This window comes from Xiphias gladius, chromosome 20, assembly GCF_016859285.1.
Source record: "Xiphias gladius isolate SHS-SW01 ecotype Sanya breed wild chromosome 20, ASM1685928v1, whole genome shotgun sequence".
Classification (NCBI taxonomy): domain Eukaryota; kingdom Metazoa; phylum Chordata; class Actinopteri; order Istiophoriformes; family Xiphiidae; genus Xiphias; species Xiphias gladius.
The window spans coordinates 10,507,082-10,526,070 of record NC_053419.1 but is presented as its reverse complement, the minus strand read 5'-3'; the positions used below and the strand labels follow the sequence as shown (position 1 = coordinate 10,526,070).

Below are 18,989 nucleotides of genomic sequence, written 5' to 3'. Positions count from 1 at the left end.
TCTGGGTGATCTACGTGGATCAGATGTTCGTTTCCACAGTGAGAGCCCCACCCCCCGTTGGTAGACTGAAAGGCTATTAATCAACAATAAATCTGATAATAGATTCACCATTTAACTTAAACTTCCTGTTAACTTTAACTTTAGCGTCTCCAAAGGGAAATTTTTCGTGCAGACAGGTGAAACATAGAATGTGCAGAGACCTTAACACAGGATACATAAAGCAATAAAAATAATTATCTGTCACATCATGAGCATTTAACAGTTTGATGGCATGGGGGTTAGAATAGTTTCTCACACTGTTACACCTACCTTTAAAAACATTTTAGTAAACAGTGTGAAATGTGCTGCAACTCTTATGGTTCGAGCTTCTCAGTCATCTTTTTTGTATCTTTGCAAATTTATTATTTTTGGGGTTTGGTTTGTTGAACAGCTAAAACAAGCAACATAAAGACATCACCATGGGCTTTAGGATATGTCGATAGACACTGTTTTCTGACATTTTATAGATTAAAAGATGCATAAAATGATTTGAGCTGAACAAGTTATATTGTCCAATACAGAGTGAGCCCTGCTTAAACGTATTCCAGTTTGAAAAGAAAGAAACTTCCTGTGTGCACACGAAGACGTCAGCTGACTGGTCGTGGGAGACAGCTGTTCATGTTGTTAAACATTCATCGACTGAAATGATCGAGATCGAAAGGAATAGGATGCATCAGTTACATTGGAGGATGGATTTTTCCTTTCAAAAAGAGGGGGAAAACAATTTTCGTTCATGATTATTTTCAAAGATACAGGCCTGGGAATTTTTCCCTGTGTGGCTTTGTGAAAAAATCATCTTCTTTCTTTTTCTCTTTTTCACTCTCTGTCTCACCTGTGGAGGAAATCTAGGCCTCATAGTTCCTTTCTTTTGTCTCGTATTGGAAAATTAATAAAGCTATCTTCAAAGGTCTGCTTTGAGCTCTGCAGAGGCTGCAGTAATCCAGGATGATGAGGCATTTAAACGCACAGACACACACACACACACACACACACACACACACACACACACACACACACACACACACACGCTCACATACACATAGACAGATGCATACATTGTACATACAAACACACAGAGAAACAACCTAATCTTGTACAGGCATATACACTCTTACATGCACAAAAACACACACACGCAGCGAGGAGGTCATTAGTGACCTGTGGAATGCAGGGGTCAAATCTTAAAAGACCCGGCTGATAGAGGGGATGTTTAGGATCAAAGGAGAAAAGGAGAGAAGGAGGGAGAGATGGATGGAAGGAGGGATAGGAGGAGAGGGAGTGAGGGAATGTACTGGATCAAAGGGGAGAGGAAGGGAGGAATGAAATGATGGGAGGATGAATGGAGGAGTGGAGGCGTGGGCGAGGTGGGAGGAAAGTAAGAGAAAAAGTGCTCAGGGGGAATTGGAAGGAGGGAACGGAGGGGAGAAAGAAGGGAGACGGGGGAGGTAAAAGAGGTAGACGAGGAAGGGTAAAGGGACGGAGTGCAGAAACAATACAGATAACTCAAACTGACATGTGTGTGTGTCTGTGTTTAAATTGTGGGTTTTCAGCCAGAAAGTGAAAGCTCACTTGTGCAGTGGTGAAAGATTTATGTATGTGCAGATGTGTGTGTGTGTGTGTGTGTGTGTGTGTGTGTGTGTGTGTGTGTGTGTGTGTGTGTGTGTGTGTTTGTGTGTGTGTTTAAATGGGGAATGTCATCGAATACCTGCTGAATGAAACGGTGACCATTAGCTACTGTTGACACAGCCATTTCTTTACGAACGTGAATAAATTTAAAGATACATTTTTTGTTCTCAATTTTGGCCTTCCGGTCCACAACAAGTTACAATAGCATATGTAGAGATTTATTGGTAAAGTGACAAACTAGGAAACAGCAAACCAGGTATTAGCGTTAGCTTTGGCTAGCAGATTTGAAATTTAAGTTTCTCAATTGAAATGCTGCCTTATACCTGCTTGTCTACAGCAGTAGATGGCGTATGCATCTCATCATCTGCCATGTTTTTCAAAAGCAGCTATGCATCCCCTCACAGTCCAGACCAAATGGTGTCAGTAAAGCCCCATGCCCCTTGCTATGAAAAGAAGAAGAAAATGAAGAAGAAGAACAGGTAGAGGAAGAAGAAGAAGAAGAAGAAGAAGAAGAAATAATACCGTAATCTACGTGTTGCTGGCAAACTGTAATAAAATGTCATTAATTTTTTTTTTTTTTTTCAATTGTGTATCTGCTGTGTGAAAACTTAACCTCACCTTGTCTGGAGTATGAAATAATGGACAGGCTACTTCCTGCAGTAAAAAAGCAAACAACAACAACAAAAAAAAACAACGTAGTCAAATTACCAGGTGTTGGTGTGTAAATGTTGGGCTTCCTGTTGACTATACTTGAGAGTCTGAGAGTCACTGCTCTGTAAAATCCTGGCAGTGCTGCTGTGCTCCTGATAGGTCTTGTTTTAGGGCTGACTGCTCAGACTAACATTTCACTGATAACACCAGTCAGACGTTACTCAGAATCCATATCTGTCTGTTTCTGTCTGCCTTCATCTCTGCCTATGCTCTCCTCTGAGATTTCACTGATAGCATCAGCACTGACAGTCAAATTCTCTCTCTCTCTCTTTTTCTTTACTTCCCTCTCTCTTATTGGTGTGAGTCAGGTTTCTTTCTCTACTGATTTCTGGTAGAAATCATAGTGTGTTTTCTGTTCTGTCTCTTACCCCTCAATGTGTGTATATGACAGTGAGAGAGAGAGAGAGGCGGGGAGAGAGACAGAGTTATATTACTCTGATAACATCACAGAGTCAGGAGGAAACAGAGGAGCTGTTGGAAGTCTTCATTTGTACTTGGGAGAGGGCCAAGGCTCATTGAATTGGCTGCAAGTCTTGTGTGTGCGTTGTGTGTGTGTGTGCGTGTGTGTGGGAGTTTTTGTGTGTGCTTGTGCGTCTGTCTGAACACATGGTTGTCAACAGTGTGGACAAGCTACCTCTGAAACACTTGTTCAAACCCAGAGATATGCTATTCTGAATCACACATCCACACAATGAGTGAGAAAAACAAGAATGAACGCATGCGCACGCGCACACACACACACACACTCACACACACGCACACGGAAAGAAAAGATAGTTGCATTCAGGCACACACATGCTCCTCTTTAGTGTCCTATTAGAACTGAATTGGAAATTAAGTTACTGAAACAGTCTCCAAATCCATTGCCAGCACTTGCAATCAAAAAGAGTTTGATTCGCCAGAGGCTTTACCATACAAGGAGTTTATCTTTATGTTTACAAGCTGTTCACTTTACACCAGATTCATACTGTGACAGGACCTCACATACAGTTTACATTCACTATACATTTCTATACAGACAAAATGTGTTGCTGACATATTGTTTCTCAGATAAAATACCTCAAGTTATCTCATCTTTCCTTGTTATGTTTATGGTGAATATGACGGCAGTGATGAGGTTGAAATATACTGGAGACAAAGTACCATGGGAGCAGTGTGTTAAAAGGGGTCTTTCTCTTCACTAGGTCTGTCAGTTTTAAAGCAAATCAGTTTGGATGAACTAGAACCAAAACATGCTGTGAGTGGTTCAAATTTCATCCCACACGGCCCAGTCCTAAACTACGTTGTCTAATTCACATTGTTCTGTTCGGTCATGGCGCCTCACTTGTACAACAAGATAACAGGTGACTCCTTAGATTTTTTTGTCGTGGTAATGAAACTGTTATGATCAGACTACATATTCAACCCAATAAAAGCCTGGCCTGAGACACATGGGGCGTTGGGACCAAAAAGGAATGTGTAGGGTTTCATGGTGGGAGACAACTCAATACAGCATCTGGTACGCCTCACGATGTCCCGACAGAAAGACTAGTATCTCCTTCCCAGTTTGATGCACTTCTACAGTGTGTTCTTTGAGATGAGCCAGACTTCCATTCCAATGTAGCACAGATTTTAACATATTTTACAGAAAACCTGCAAAAGGAAACGCTAATTAATATACATCTCTGTCCGTTCCGTTAAGCGAATATTAGAAGTTGAGCACATTGAGAGGAACAGCTGGTGGTGCTAATTCCCCATTCGGGTAACATTAAATTATTGCAGAAGAAGAATGTGCAACAAGATGACGTAATTAAAAAAGCTGCAATCCAATGCCAAATGGTGGAAAACACAATGTGAAAAAAGTGATGGAAATATAGCATTTCTGTTTGTTTTTGTGTATTAATTGAGGAACACTGCGGTCTCCTCATCGCTCCGATTCAGTGCAGTAGAAGCTTTAGTGGTCATTTAAGTCACATGCTTCATGTATGTGATTATTTATTCCCTTCTTCTGTTTCCTTTGCACTTTGTTGCATTTTTCTTTATTGATACACTAACTTTTACACATACGGCCAAGTGTAAAAACTTTTTTCGATGTTGAGTTTTTTTTTGTTGTTGTTGTTTTTAATTTTCTGCATATCCATCCAGGTTTTTTATGCGCATTCTGAAAATGCGCATAAAAACAGGTGGATGGAAACACACCTAGAGACACAGAGGAGCACAGAGCACTCTACTCCGCACAATTGTAAACATTGAGTTATTGGTGCCGTTAGTTGATCTTTGAAGTCAGTCCCTGGCAAGCTATGATTGGTCAGGGACCAATATGTGGTTTGCCACATCTCTCTGTAAGAATTTATGACTCAATGATTGCTTAATTTGATAGTGAAAGTCTGAAATGTCAGAAATATCATGTATATATAATGTAGTCTGATCCCGCCGCTAGACTGTTTCACTTTTTAAAGTTGGCAACCAGCCAATTTGCCAATTTTGGCGTATCTCCCAAAATACTACTTCAACACACTGATAACTAGTTTCCTCCTTCTTACGTTTTCAAGGAGATCAATAATAGCCTTGTTTGTGGATAGAGCATTGGAGTAAAAGACTAATGAATTGAAATGGTCTGTCGTGCTTATAGACTATAAATTATGTATTTAAATAGAAAATCTAAGATTGAATATTGTTTTTTTTTCCATGTCCAAAAGATAGTTTGAATTTCTAACAAAAACCCCTACGAATCACTGACTGCATCTCTGCTGTAATTTATGTTGTCAGTGATTGTATACAGTGTGTATGCTAATATTCGGCTTTAGTGCGTTGAGTTTTTCCACTCAATTTCAAACCAAATAGCTGCCATCTGTCATCGCAGTTACAGTTCTCAACAGACAAATGATTTTTATGACTGTTGGAAAGTGATCCACCATTTCATAAATGCAATTAATGTAGCCTCTCCTCAGAGACCATTGACTAAGCATGCTTTCGACTTGTCTTGCAAATACTAAGCTAAGACAGCATACTCCAGAGCGAGAGCCACAAGAGTTTTTTTTAGCTGAGCCGCTGAACACTCCAAATCTCCACATGTGGGAATCTGACTGTGATGATGTTTGCTCTGGATGCACACACCCACCCCACTCCATCTCAACAACAGGGGACATTTCCATGACAAAGGACAATTATTGACTTTCATTGGCTCCGCTTGCTTTGATATCAGCAAGGGGTGTGTCTGTGTGTGCGTGCTCGAGGGGCGGGACAGAGGGCAGCAGTGGAGGAGAGGAAGAAACGGGGACCTGATGAAAGGAGCCTAGTGGGAAAATGCACCCACTGACCCACAGCGCACTAACCGAAGAGGAGGATCACAGCGGAAAGAAAGAAAGAAATCATTCGTTAAGGTTTTCTTTCTTTCACTCCTCCACTATGCTCCTGTTTTCTGAATCCTTCCTCACTTTCTTGTTTGTATTTCTCCCTTTCTGTCCCTTTCCTTCCCTAGAGCTTCCCACTTTTCAACTCTCTTTCTTTTCAACTGGCTATGACTGATCCTCCCCCTCTCCCTACCCTCCTCTCCCTCCTCCTCCATCCTTCACAGCCATAATTTAAGGGGCTGAAAGGCACGGCGAGCGGAGAAAGAGAAGAGAGAGCTGAGAAAAAGGGGAGACCCTGCAGATGAGGGCCTTCCTTCACGGACGTGGCACAGATGTGAGGGTGTTTTTGTGAAATGGTTCGGGGAGGGGCGGTGATAGGCTAATTTGCGTGGCATAAAGACGGGGCCCTTTTCATATGCAGAGCGCCACTTTGATGCGCGGCCGATGAAAGCTGGAGGGAGCGCAGAGGAGAGAAGAAGAGAGGGTGACGGAGGGGCTCTTTGTCCCCTGACAAGAAGGCATCTGCTCCACGCTGCCCTCCTCTCCTCCTCTCCTCTGCTGCACTGAGGCTCCCACAATGGGCCAGCCGAGAGAGAAAAGTGTCATCAGAGCATCTTAGAAAACAGAACATGAAAAAAAACAGCCCCTTGGGTTGGCCTGGTTGGCGTACGGGTATGCATATCAATAAAGAATTCATTTGACACAAGATCTGAGAGTACACACGTAGACACACACACACACACAGCTGAATACATACACAGATGCACACTAAATTGTAAAAACGTGCAGACATACTGTAGACACATTTATATATTACCACAGCTGACAAAACACATCTTTGCTTTGACTAATTGTTCCCTTTGAGAAACAAATAAACCATACAATCTTCCTTCTTTCATGGGAATCAAGATCAATGGTTTGCAGGGTGAAAGGTGTGCATGTGTGTGTATGTGTGTGTGTGTGTGTGTGTGTGTGTGTTTGTGTGTATGGTGGAGAGATCAGAGGGAGACCATACACTGAGGTGAGTGGTGGTGGTTTCTGTGTGTCTGTGTTAGTCTCGCTGTGTGTGGACCTCCAGTGTGAGTGTGTTTATGTGTATATCTGTGTGTGAGTGTATGCATATGTGTGTCCGCGCGGTGCTGATCATAGGCAGCAGGCTCACCAGGGCCCGCTCACCAAACACAGGCCGATTTCATGCTCACATAATAGCTGGATCTCTGCAGCAGAGCATAGAGGGTTCTGGCAGGAAAAACTCAAACTGTCTCATTTGCTGTAATAGTTAGTTCAGATCTAGGTAATTTACTAAGTTAACTACCTCTTGGATTTTTACCTAAATTACATTGTCTTGTCACCTGAAAAGGTTCAATAAAAGATATAATAAAATAATGATCATAGATGTAACTTTTTTTCCGAATTTACCATCAATTGAGAATTTCTTGCTTTATCCTAATATATGTTATATATATATATGTGATATATGTCATCTGTGTAAATAAATAACCTTGCTAGCGGCATGGCGATGTCATTTTGTTAGGCTGGTTGGTTGGTTGGTCCGCCACATTGGCGAATGGACTGCCATGAAATTTTGTACAGACATTCATGGTCCCCAGAGGATGAATCGTAATGACTATGGCGATCCCTGACCTTACCTGTAGTGCCACCGTAGGTTGCGATTTTTGTTGGTACAGACATTAAAGTTCCCCTCGAGATGAATTGTTAGAACTTTGGCGATCTAGCACTGTCATCCGGTCAATAATACATATTTTGACCAGATTTTATAATTTAAATTTATTGTGTGGTTTATGACCAAATACTCACAAAACTAATTCATTCTCATAAACCTCAGCTTCATTTTGTGTTTAGTGATAATTAGCAAATGTTAGCATGCTAGCATAGTTAACTATGATGATGAGAATGGTAAACATTATACCTGCTAAAAATCATCATGTTAGCACTGTCATTGTGAGCATGTTAGCATGCTGATGTTAGCATTTAGCTCAAAGAACCTCTGTGTCTAAGTACAGCCTCAGAAATACTAGCGTGGCCGACTCTTGCTTGAATATGTCTGTAGCTATGATCAGCTGTAATAGATTAGACAAATCTCCACTACCTCTTGAACTACCTATTTGTGACTACCCAAAGTCTTGTTTCCTGTCACTTAATGTCACAGTTGTATCTATAACACCACTAACAATTGGAAATATGAGCAACATTTAAACGTTTTTCTTTAATTTAACATAAAAAATTGTCTAAATTGTTCACCCACACTTTAACTTGAGTGAACATATTCCCATTTTATGGTTTGGGGTGGGGGGGTTGATCTGAATGCATAAATATGAGCAAATACATGGGTAACGAAGTCAGAATCTTCTACATTTACTTGCTCTTGCTGAATCAGTACGACTCTGATGTTTGGGAGGCCAGAGAGCCTTTGGGTCTACCATCAGGGTAAAAATACGTTGATCAATAACTGGTCATCATTGTATCATTGTAGGTAATCTTTGCCCTGAACCAGACGTTATTACAGCAGGAGTCGCTGAGGGCAGGAAGCCTACAGGTTCCATACACAACTGAAGACCTCATCAGGCACTACAACTGTGGAGATCTCAACTCCATCATTTTTAATCATGACACATCACAGGTCAGTCCACTCTATTTACTTACTGCAAAGTTATCTTATCTTATCTTATCTTATCTTATCTTATCTTATCTTATCTTATCTTATCTTACATAGATGTGGATTTTAACTACTTTCACTCTAGTTAATAAGCTAAGAATCATTTTGACCCCTTGACCTTTTGGAGTGTCCCAGTGACACAACCTTTGACCTTTTAACTTCACCCTTAACCCTCCCACTGACCTGCCATCCCCCACACCTACTCTTACACCCCCCCAGTTTCTCTATACAGTTGCCAGTTTACTTCTTCTGTTCTTCCCTCTGCTCTTCTTTGTCTGTCAGTCATCCTTGCCATGTCTTTGTCTTTATTATTATTCCTCCTGTGCACCTTTGTCAGTCCTTGCCTTACATTAATTCTTTTGACTTTTTTCCATTTCATGGTCAGTAGTGTAATTTGATAAAATCCAAATGAAACCTTTTTAAAAGAAGACAAAAGAAAAAAATCTCCTCTTCCTCTTTTCTGCTTCATGTTTGTGGATTAACTGAACCATCACCTCTTCAACCCTAGGTTCCTAACTTCAATAATGTGACACTGCCACCCAGTGAGCAGGTGACCGCCCAGGAAATAGACAGCTACTTCCGACAGGAACTCATCTACAAAAGAAATGAGAGGATGGGCAAGAGGGTCAAGGCCCTGCTGGAAGAACACCCTGATAAGAGCTTCTTCTTTGCCTTTGGAGCAGGTCGGTGTTAAAAACAAACTATAAAGGAATAAAATGGCATAAACAAAGAAAGTACAATATTTTTGTGATATTAAAGCTCCACAGACACTTGTGTGCCTGGTTAAAATGTCAGACAAAAAGACAACATTTACATCTTTATTAGTCTTTCCTTATGTGTCCATTCATCAAGGTACTTAATAAGATTACTTTTATCCTTACTACAAAATGACTTAAATTCCTCTTTTTGTTGGGAGAGCACTTCTGCAAAGGAGATAGAAAGCGTATTAGTCTGAGCAGCTTAACAAACTCAAAAAATGAAAACAAAGACAACCTAAGAAACTGGGAACAGAAATCCCAGCTGATCAGAGAAGTGGTACTCACTGATAAGCCGTCTTTTTCCCATCTGGAAGGTAGTACAGCTTGTTGTGACAATAAGATGTTCTGTCTTCCAGGATGACATTTTCTTTTTCAAAGGACGCTTTGTAATAGTCACACAAACAATTAAGTTGGTGTGTGACTGGCACTGAAAGGTCAAAGAAAATCATCAGCTTTCATTCAATAATTTCTTCACTATTTAGGAAGATGCCATGTCACTGTAGTGAAGCTGCCGTTACTGTAAGACAGAATGTAGAGTGCACTAAATCCAGGGAAACTGGTGTTGATGACCAGCTCTGCAACTGATCAGTTGCATAGTTGACAAAACCACTGATCTACAGCTGATGGTCTTTATCAGCTTAGGGTCCAAATAAACAGAGTTGTGTTGGGTCTAAAAGAGAGACTCAATAAAACATCCTTTTATCAGTTCAGGACAGAACAGAAATAGGCATGTGGCCTGTTAGAGTCCTTTCATATAGCTTTAAAAATGTCATTTTAATACTTTGAATTCCTCTGTAACTATGCACCCACCTCATAAATAGCAGTCATCTGATAAGAGACTTGAGTTAAAACAAGGAGGACAAAGAGAGCAGATAACAGCAGAGAAGATTCCACAAAGTTGTCCACTTAACCATGAATGACTCTGTGTGAGTGTGCATGTGTATTCATGCTTCTTGGTTGGGGGTTGTATATTTAACGCAGACGGTCTTTGTCCCGCTGGAATCTTGTTCGTTTGTTTGGCCTCTGGTTGTTCAATCAAAGCGCTGTTCACACCTAATAAAGATGACAGACGTATTGCAATCATTAGTTGAGAGTTTTTAGTCTAGATGCAGTTAGGAAGTAAGTGTTTATATCAGTGTCATGCAAAACATTTAAACGTTCCCAGGTTATAAGATACAGCTATATACAGACCTGGAGATACATGTGAGTGTAAATGACATATGCAGATAAATTACCATGTCCATGAATAAGTAGTTTTAGTTATTGTGCCCAGATGCCTCCAAATTTTGTTTTAATTTGTTTCTAAATAGGCAGGCGTTCAGTAAGACTGTTTTTTTTTTCATGGAGGAACATGGGGAGGAAACATTTTTAAGGCTGCAACTAACAATTATCATAGAAAACCTGTTATAATTTCCCACAGCACACGGTTCTGTATTCAAACTGCATGTTTTATTTGACCAACAGTTCTAGACCCAGAAGTTTTTAGTTTTCTATCACACACAGAAAAGCAACAAATTTTCTCAATAGAGTAGATGAAAAAAACAAATGTTTGGTGTTTTTGCTTGAAAAATAACTAAAAGGATTAATTATGAACATAGTCTGTGATTAATTTACTAATTGTTGCAACTTTAATCATTTCTCATTTATTTATATTTATGCCTGTCTTGTAAATGATTTCTTTATATTGACTTCCATTGAAGATAATTACCAAAAATCAAGTGTTCATAAATCATTTCAAACTTCATTCATTTCAAACTCTTTTGATGCTAAATTGAAAAACAAATTTCTTCACTTCACACAGTAAACTAAAAAAACGAGGACAGAAGAGCAAAGAAACCGAAAATAAAATAGATCCAGAACGAATGTAACCATTTGTTCCGTAAAATCTATAATGAGATCTAAAAAAGTAATTGTTTCAACATTATCAGTTGATGAAAATGTTCTACATCTAAATTAAACTGTCTATTTTGCACCTCATAAATTTGTAGTTCATACTCATATTTTGGCTTCAACTAAGTGGATTTATCATCATTGAAACCATAAAAGCCTTTACAAAGTTGATGATATTTCCACAGTGAAGAGCAGATAACACTTTGGAAAGAATCTTTTCTACCAAAATTTGATTTTGTTCATCGTGGGATATGTTTGGGGGAAAGAGGATCAAATTTTAGTGCCATCAATTTCACAGTCAGATATTCCTCATGATGACATCGTCAGAAACATTCTCGTCCAAAGTTTTCTATGGTCATTTAGAAGCAGAAATGCTGCGAGCTTGAGCGGAGAGAGAGGGGGGCCTTCACAGTCTGTTGGTCTCTGAGCTGGCAGGAAACAGCTGAGGAAAAGCAGACACACACACACACACACACACACACACCCACGTCCTAACAAGGAGTACATTTCACGGTGTGTCCCTAAGGAGGTACCTTTACAAGGGCTTGGTTTAAAAAGGTGTGTGCCTCTGTGCGTATGTTCATGTATGTCAGTGTTTGTATGAGCTGGTGAGTGAAAGTGATATGACCAATCAGCCCAAAAGCACAAGTCTTAGACATACGGAGGGCAGCTTGGGTCGGCATGTACACGGAACGGGATGGGGCACATTAGGGTGCATGTGCAGTAACACACACACAGACACACACACACACACACACACACACACACACACACACACACACACACACACACACACACACACACACACACACACACACACACACACACACTAAAAACACACACTTACAAACACACACATGCCCCAGCCCCCAAGCCATACCCTCATACCCTAGACAGACCTGGGTAAATGTGTCCTTAATTATCCCTGGAGGGGTCAAAGGACACGCACACACACACACACACACACACACACACACACATAGACACACACATACACACTACAATGACGCCCATTATGTCAGTGTACTCAACTTCCTGTTTGCACGTTACAATTAGCTGTGAGATCAGTTCTATCAGTGACAATCTCATGTCTCTGTGAATCAGTACAAAAAGGCGTCTCAACAGATGACAGATGCAGCTATTGTCTGTGCTGCATTTTGCTTTGGTGTATTTTCTAGCTTGTAATTTACTGAACTGTCAGTGTGATGTGACCAGAAACTGGGAAAGCACTTGTTTTCTTTTAGCCTTACGTTGTAATGCTGCAAGCTTAATTAATGTTGTTTCTGTGTAAAAGGGCAACCACATAGCATATTTCTCTTCCCGAGTAATGATCCCATTAGCCTGCAGGGGTTGGACTGCAGATACCTGACTGACCCATGTGGGAAATTGTTGAAGGTTTTCATTTTTGCCCTCCATAAGATTTATTGCCACATCTAGTTGACAAAACAGCTTGTACATGATCATTTATTCCATGTCATTTTGCCTGGTTGGATGCCAAAGGAAACTTAAGATATCACAAGGGTTAATCATAAAAGTGTAATGGTGTCCTGGTGATTTAGTGTTTATGGAAGCCTCATTCATGATTGTTTGTCAGGAGTGATGACAGTGAGCATCGGAAAAAGTATATTGCAATAACTTTTTATCGGATGAGGTAAACGCTATAAAATTCTTTAACAAAAAGTCCACGATGTAAATGTTCATTATCGTTCATTTTTTAAATGAAATATACTTTGCCATTGATTGCTGCTGCAAGAAAAAAAAAATGCTCCTAGAAGATCATCAGTCTAGATCTGTAGGTCAGTTAAACCTACAGATCTAAACCTACAGGTTAAACTCCACACTTAGGCTGCAATGATACGAACATGTAGTATTACAAGAGAAACAGTAACTGGATGAATGTGCTGTTTTTAATTGTTCTCTGTGTCTATGGCAAAGGAATATTGGTCAATATTGGAATGGTCAACAGGCACACACTGCCAAACCACAGCTAACGTTTTGTAACCCTGCATGATTTCTCATGTGCGTACAGCACACACACACACGCACACACACGCACACACACACACACACACACACACACACACACACACACACACACACACACACACACACACACAACCATGTCTGGGGCCATCATTAGATTGAGAGATGTAAGAACAAAGGCAAGAATCTTTGTGTGTACATCTAGTGATTTTCCTCATAGTATTTAAAAAGTTATATGTATATAAATCCAGTTTTCTTTGAATTAGTACAAGTTAGTATTAGTCCAGATACCCTGTGATCAGGATGACCGAGAATCCTAACAGATATCTATCAAGGTTCTTAAGATATTTGTTACCAAGAAAGTTATAGCTCATGCCAGAGCAGTAAAAACATTAGTCAACAAAATCTTATGACTCTTATGTCATAATAAGAGTCATATATCTTCTATCGAAAACTCCTGTATAACCAAATTCTAATATCTTGATTCTTTGGTTGTATCCAGACTCAACAGAATGTGGCCTATGACCAGTTTTGCATCCCAGCTCTTGCTGCTGGAGAAACCTTTTTTTTTCTTTTTCTTTTTCTGCAGTCTGGTCAGAGTGGTGGTCGGGAAGGCAACGGTCAGATAAACAGTAGTGGTCACTGGTCAGCAACTTCAAACTTCACATTCAGCCCAGATGAACACACACATCTTTCTCTGAATGACTGCATTTGTAGCTTCATCACAGTGGATCCAGATATGAATAAGAGAAAGAGAGAGACTGGGGGATGATAAGAACTGCTCACAGCAGTGTCACATTTATGTAGCACACACCCATGATGACCACCCATTAGTTTGTCTGATATTATGGGCGTATTGTGATTTCATTCAAGGAATACCAAAAACTTCTGCAAAACAAAGTACCTTATCACGTCTGTTTTATTTTTTCGCTAAGTTTCTTTATTATTTCCAAATGTAACTTTGAGCCTCTCGGTGCTAAATTAAACCAAAAAAAAAAAGGATCAGTTGGGTAACAGAGCAATGGCTTAAACCTTTACTGACATCCACATCCAAAAAGTTGTGAATAAAAAGGTTCTGAGAACAGTTTTGGAATTTGGCAAGCTTTCATTGATCTGCTTATTTCATTAAGCAACATAACTCCAAACCTTGCTTACTGGCTGGAGTAGCATTTTCGACAGATAAAGCTTGCCAGTTCTTACACTTTTTGAATCCCAGCAGGCCTGCAGTGATTTTTGAAGAGTAACTTAGAACCTGTCTCCACGAGGGTAGAAATATGTAAGTTTTTCCAGTTTCTTGATGCATAACTAAGCCCTTTCAATGTCTTACCCTGCCTTGAGTTGCAGCGTATTGTCATGCCTCACTATACTTTACTCTACTGTAAGTAAATACCTCCTGGAAATTTGTCTTTTCCCCCCATCTGTTTGTCTGAAATACCACGGCCGTCACTCAACGTAAATAATGATGTTGAAAAAGCGCCATATGTTCAGACAGGCATATGGAAGCTGTTATTGCTGTGCTCCATAGGTACAGTAACCAAACCCATGTATACAATCTGAACCCGTGTTCCCTTTATAATCTCTGTCATACCCTGGCACTCTTGACTTTAATAAAATGATGTGTTTACATATTGCTGAAGGCTGAGGGCTCCGTTTCTGCCGGCTCTTACAAATTCTTTTTTTTTCTTCTTTTTTTTTTCCAGCCTGAACTTGAATGCATCCATGTTTCAGTCTCAGCCCCAGGCTGCTTAGCACATCACGATTCCCCTCAAACTCTGCTCCAAAACCACAAATTTAAATATTTGTGGTGGTGTAATTGCCAGGGTGGTTGATAGGCTCTAACGGTTACTGTACTTTGAAATGTTTGACTCTTTTCACAGACAATTAAGGTTTGCCTTTGGATCTTTTGCTATTTAGTTTGGTAGGGCCACGCTAAAGTGAATACCCCTGAGTTAGTGAGCTGTAATGTGCGGTGGGTAGGCTGTCATAAATGGATGGCTTGGCCCCTTGAGCTTTGACTCATGACAGAGGCTGACATGAACTCATAACTCACGCAGAGCACCTTGACTTGTCAGTGTGTGGGTAGCTCTTGGTACTGGAGCGGGGAAATCGTCACTTAATAGACTGCATTTACTGAGTCCACTGCAATCTAGGAGTCAGCACTGTGTACTGACAGAGCCAAATTTTTGATAGTAAAGACTGAATTAGACTTTAGCACCTTTAGCATTTGATCTTATAGATTATCTGCAAATGAGAAGATATAAATGGGACAAACGGATGCAAAACAACAGTTTTGCTTAAATTTGCTGCATCATACTGTCCTTTTCTGACAATTAACAATGAAATAATAATTAAGCACTAAATTAAAAATAAAAACATAAAAACAAATATAATAAATGAGATTTTACTAATGACCATGGCAAACTGTGTTAAAAGTAAAACAACTGCTAAACTGATTAAAATCATCACAAAATACTGTATACGATCAAACTCATGCTGTGCAGCCAAACTTTGTTCAAACTGGTAGAACTTTATTTTGGTTTCTAGTGGAGATCTCAAAGTTCCTAAAGATACCAAATAGGCCATGCCAGTGTTTTCAGAAGAGTGTTTAAAATGATGCACAAGACATCCAGAATATTTCCACTTGATTGAATGGTGTAGCAATAAAAAACATGGATTCATTCCCTCAGGGTAAGCATCACAGCTTCAGTATAGAGTTGGAACAAACAGATGTCAAAGAGTGTGGAATGAAATAATTTAACCTTATTTAGCAAGCAGTCTAAAGAAAATTCAGGGAGTCTGAAAAACATTTCATAGATGTCTTTGTAAAGCCTTTGTATACAGTATAAACTATGGTTTGAAGGTACAATATGCAAGTTTTCTCTGCCGCTGAACGTGGTTACTTGCTGGTAGTGGGTGGTGGTGATGGTCGCTTGCCAAGACCTTCAGCCAACGTTGCATTTACAAGACAAGAAGTTAGAATACGCCCTCTGGGAAGCGCTACTTCTTCATCCTCTCAGGTCGGACTGACGGCAGACTGGACGCCACAGTGACTCGCTATGGCAAAGTATAATTACGACTTGGGGCGGTCTGGCGCTAGCTGGTTAGCATGCTAACCTCAGTAGAAGAAAAGAAGTGATGGAAAGGGAAGCGTTGCTTTCCACCGCTGGAGACAGCTCCTGGCGAGTAGAGGAATGAAGTTTGATGCTAAACTCGCAACATTTCTTCTAGACTGGTAAGTAAACAGCTGTTAATGCAAGAACTTACATATAGCACCTTTAATTACTCCTATGTGCGTAATATTTTTGGTTCCGAGTTATAGCTGACTGACTGAGCATTCCTATTTAAATTCTGTTCTGAATCCCCAGGCGAAACCTTACATACCTGGCCCAAATCCCTCCAGAGTGTTTTCACACTGAGCATTACATCACTGCGGTCGCTACCCTGCTTCACTTTTTCTCTTCTCCAGATGGTGTGAACGTTCAAAATGTGGTGCTTTTTCATAGCTCACCCTCATAAACAGCCAGTTTACAACTGTTTGGGGCAGTCGCTGACATGAGTACACACATGTCATACAGCACCATTAAAATCCAGACCAGACCTACCACACGCTTGGTGGGGAAGGGGGCAGGCAGGGGCGAACCGTCTGCCAAACCTGGATTAAGTCCCAGATTTAAGTTTGAATGACACCTTTATGTTACAACTTTTTTTTAATGTTTTTTTTTTTTTTTAGGATTAATGGAATTAAAGGATGGGTGAGTGCTTCAACAAGACATTTGACTTAGTTGACACCGCCGGTAAAATCCTGTTTCCTAGCAAGAGCCAATGTTGTTTTCTTTTAACCATGACCACAATCTTTTTTGCCGAAGCCTACCAAACCTTAACCATAGAAGTGGCAGATAAGGAAATAATGGAAATGAAACAGAAAAAATAGAAACGGTCACGTCTAACATATTTGCAAGGCACTGACAAACAATGTCCTGCCATTTGGGGTATCTAAACATAAAATGCTCGTATGGGTTATTTTTGTTTTATCAGCTTGGCCATTTCAAAGTTATAATCCTTAAACTTTCAGTCCTGATTGATTTGGTGACACCTGTGATAACAGCAAATGTGCTTTTCTGCAGCACCAAGAATTCTGGACAGGGCTAGCACACCTTGAGCAGCTGCTTTGTCAGAAACACAACAGGAAAGCAACTGGTGTATCTGTTTACAGTTCAGCCAAACAAACCATGTTGCTCTAATCAAGAACTCAGTCAATAATTGATTAATTACATTATCCAAACTCAAATAAACTGAGTTTCCTGCGACTGCTCCACAATAAAAGCCCTGTGTTCCACCAGTTTAATGCTCTCAATGTGACTAGCTAAAGTAGAAAATACTAGGTTTGCATTAGTGATAACTTGATGTGACTGTAGGAGAGTTTTTTTTGCATTCATGCATCATTTCTTATGAATCTCTCTCACATTTATTTAATTTGTATGTATCATGGGAATGGCAGAGTCCGCCACTAACAATGAAAACTGCTATATAGAAAGGTAAATACATTGATTGGCTATTGCCAAAGAAAAGGCGGACCTTACCTTTACATGAAATTGAATCTTGATGATATAATCATATAACAAAATTAACTTGTTTAAATTAGTGTTTTCAGGCAAATTGTAATTTTAAAAAATTAAACCAAACAAACCAGATAAACATGAAAAACCTTTAACAGGTAGGATGTTAAGATGTCATCTGTAACATGTCATCGGTACATGTCGGTCTCTTCTTAAACGGGAGGATAAACCTGTCAGCCACTTTGGATGACTAACTAGCTGTTGAGAGAAACACACCTAAACATATAAATTTTGTTGCACTCATCAGATCAGAGGCCTCAGTCTCTGCTCTCGAAACACATACTTCATATAGCGCTCACTTCTCTCTCAGTCATAGCAGCAAATGCTTGTCACAACAGCTTGTTGTGATTTATTGAAAGAGTTGAACTCCTCACCCCTGATCCTATTCAAGCCCAGCAGTATTTCCTTATGCACCTGGAACTGGCTCTTTACATGCCTGCCCAGGGGCTAAACTTTCATTTGGACTAGAAATACCTCACTCCTATATGAAAGGGGAAAAGGAAAGGAAAATTATATCTTTAGTTAGCAAGCAGCAGTGCATCTATTGATGATTCTGAGTGGCAATTGTTGTGAAGGAGCTGTCCCTTTTCATCATGGAGCTAAAACATAAAGGAGAGCAACAAACTGCCTCTAACGGATGAAGATATGAGGAGACAGAGGAAAGCATGACTTGTGTGATTTGTGGCTTCCACTCTCCCTCTCTCTCTTTCTTACTGTGGGGTTATTGAATACTTTTTTGTTTAGCTGAAGCAGAGATTTTTCTGGTTCACTGTATGAAAGAGCCTGTGTTGTTGGCCCTGTATACCGTCACACAAGCAGAGCAGGATTATGTGATGCCGCAGAGCACTAGTTTGAGTTTTTATACTCAAATGACCTTTATTGTATTTATACATCCAGACCATGTCATATATTTAGGATTCTGCTTAGACAGTACAAGAGTTATTTCTTTAGAGTTAGGGCTTCTGGGTCAATGTCTGAACAGATATGGATATTTTTTGTTACTGCAACTTTGTCTCTCAGTTTAATAAAAAAAAAAAAAACTTGGCACACACAGGAGCATTTTCTAAAATTTATGTGTATTCCTTGTGTTTTTTCAATGTTAAAAGGCACAGGTTTTAGCTAAGAGCATTTTCAACGACAGCAAAGTCACTGCTCTAATGAAAAATATCACTCCAGCAGGCAAAAAAACATTGTTTTTATATGGATAGGAGGCCAAAGCGCAAAGAATATGTTTAATTTTTAAATGGTCTTTTCGATGAGGTCGTTGTTCATAAATATAGTTACGGTTGTTTTGTAATTAATAACTTAACTGTAAGAGTCACTGTCAAATGAAAGAAAAAGAAAGCATTGTGAATAC

At 39.9% G+C, this 18,989-nt stretch overlaps 1 protein-coding gene across 1 annotated transcript in view; it reads left to right on the top strand.

The window, feature by feature from the left end:
- The window catches only part of trabd2a (TraB domain containing 2A), a 57,696-nt gene that overhangs the window by 19,889 nt on the left and 18,818 nt on the right, over positions 1-18,989 (top strand). The window contains exons 3-4 of the mRNA XM_040157941.1: positions 8,203-8,349; positions 8,894-9,068. Coding sequence (XP_040013875.1) covers positions 8,203-8,349; positions 8,894-9,068 — 322 coding nt within the window. The remainder of the gene's footprint in view (positions 1-8,202; positions 8,350-8,893; positions 9,069-18,989) is intronic.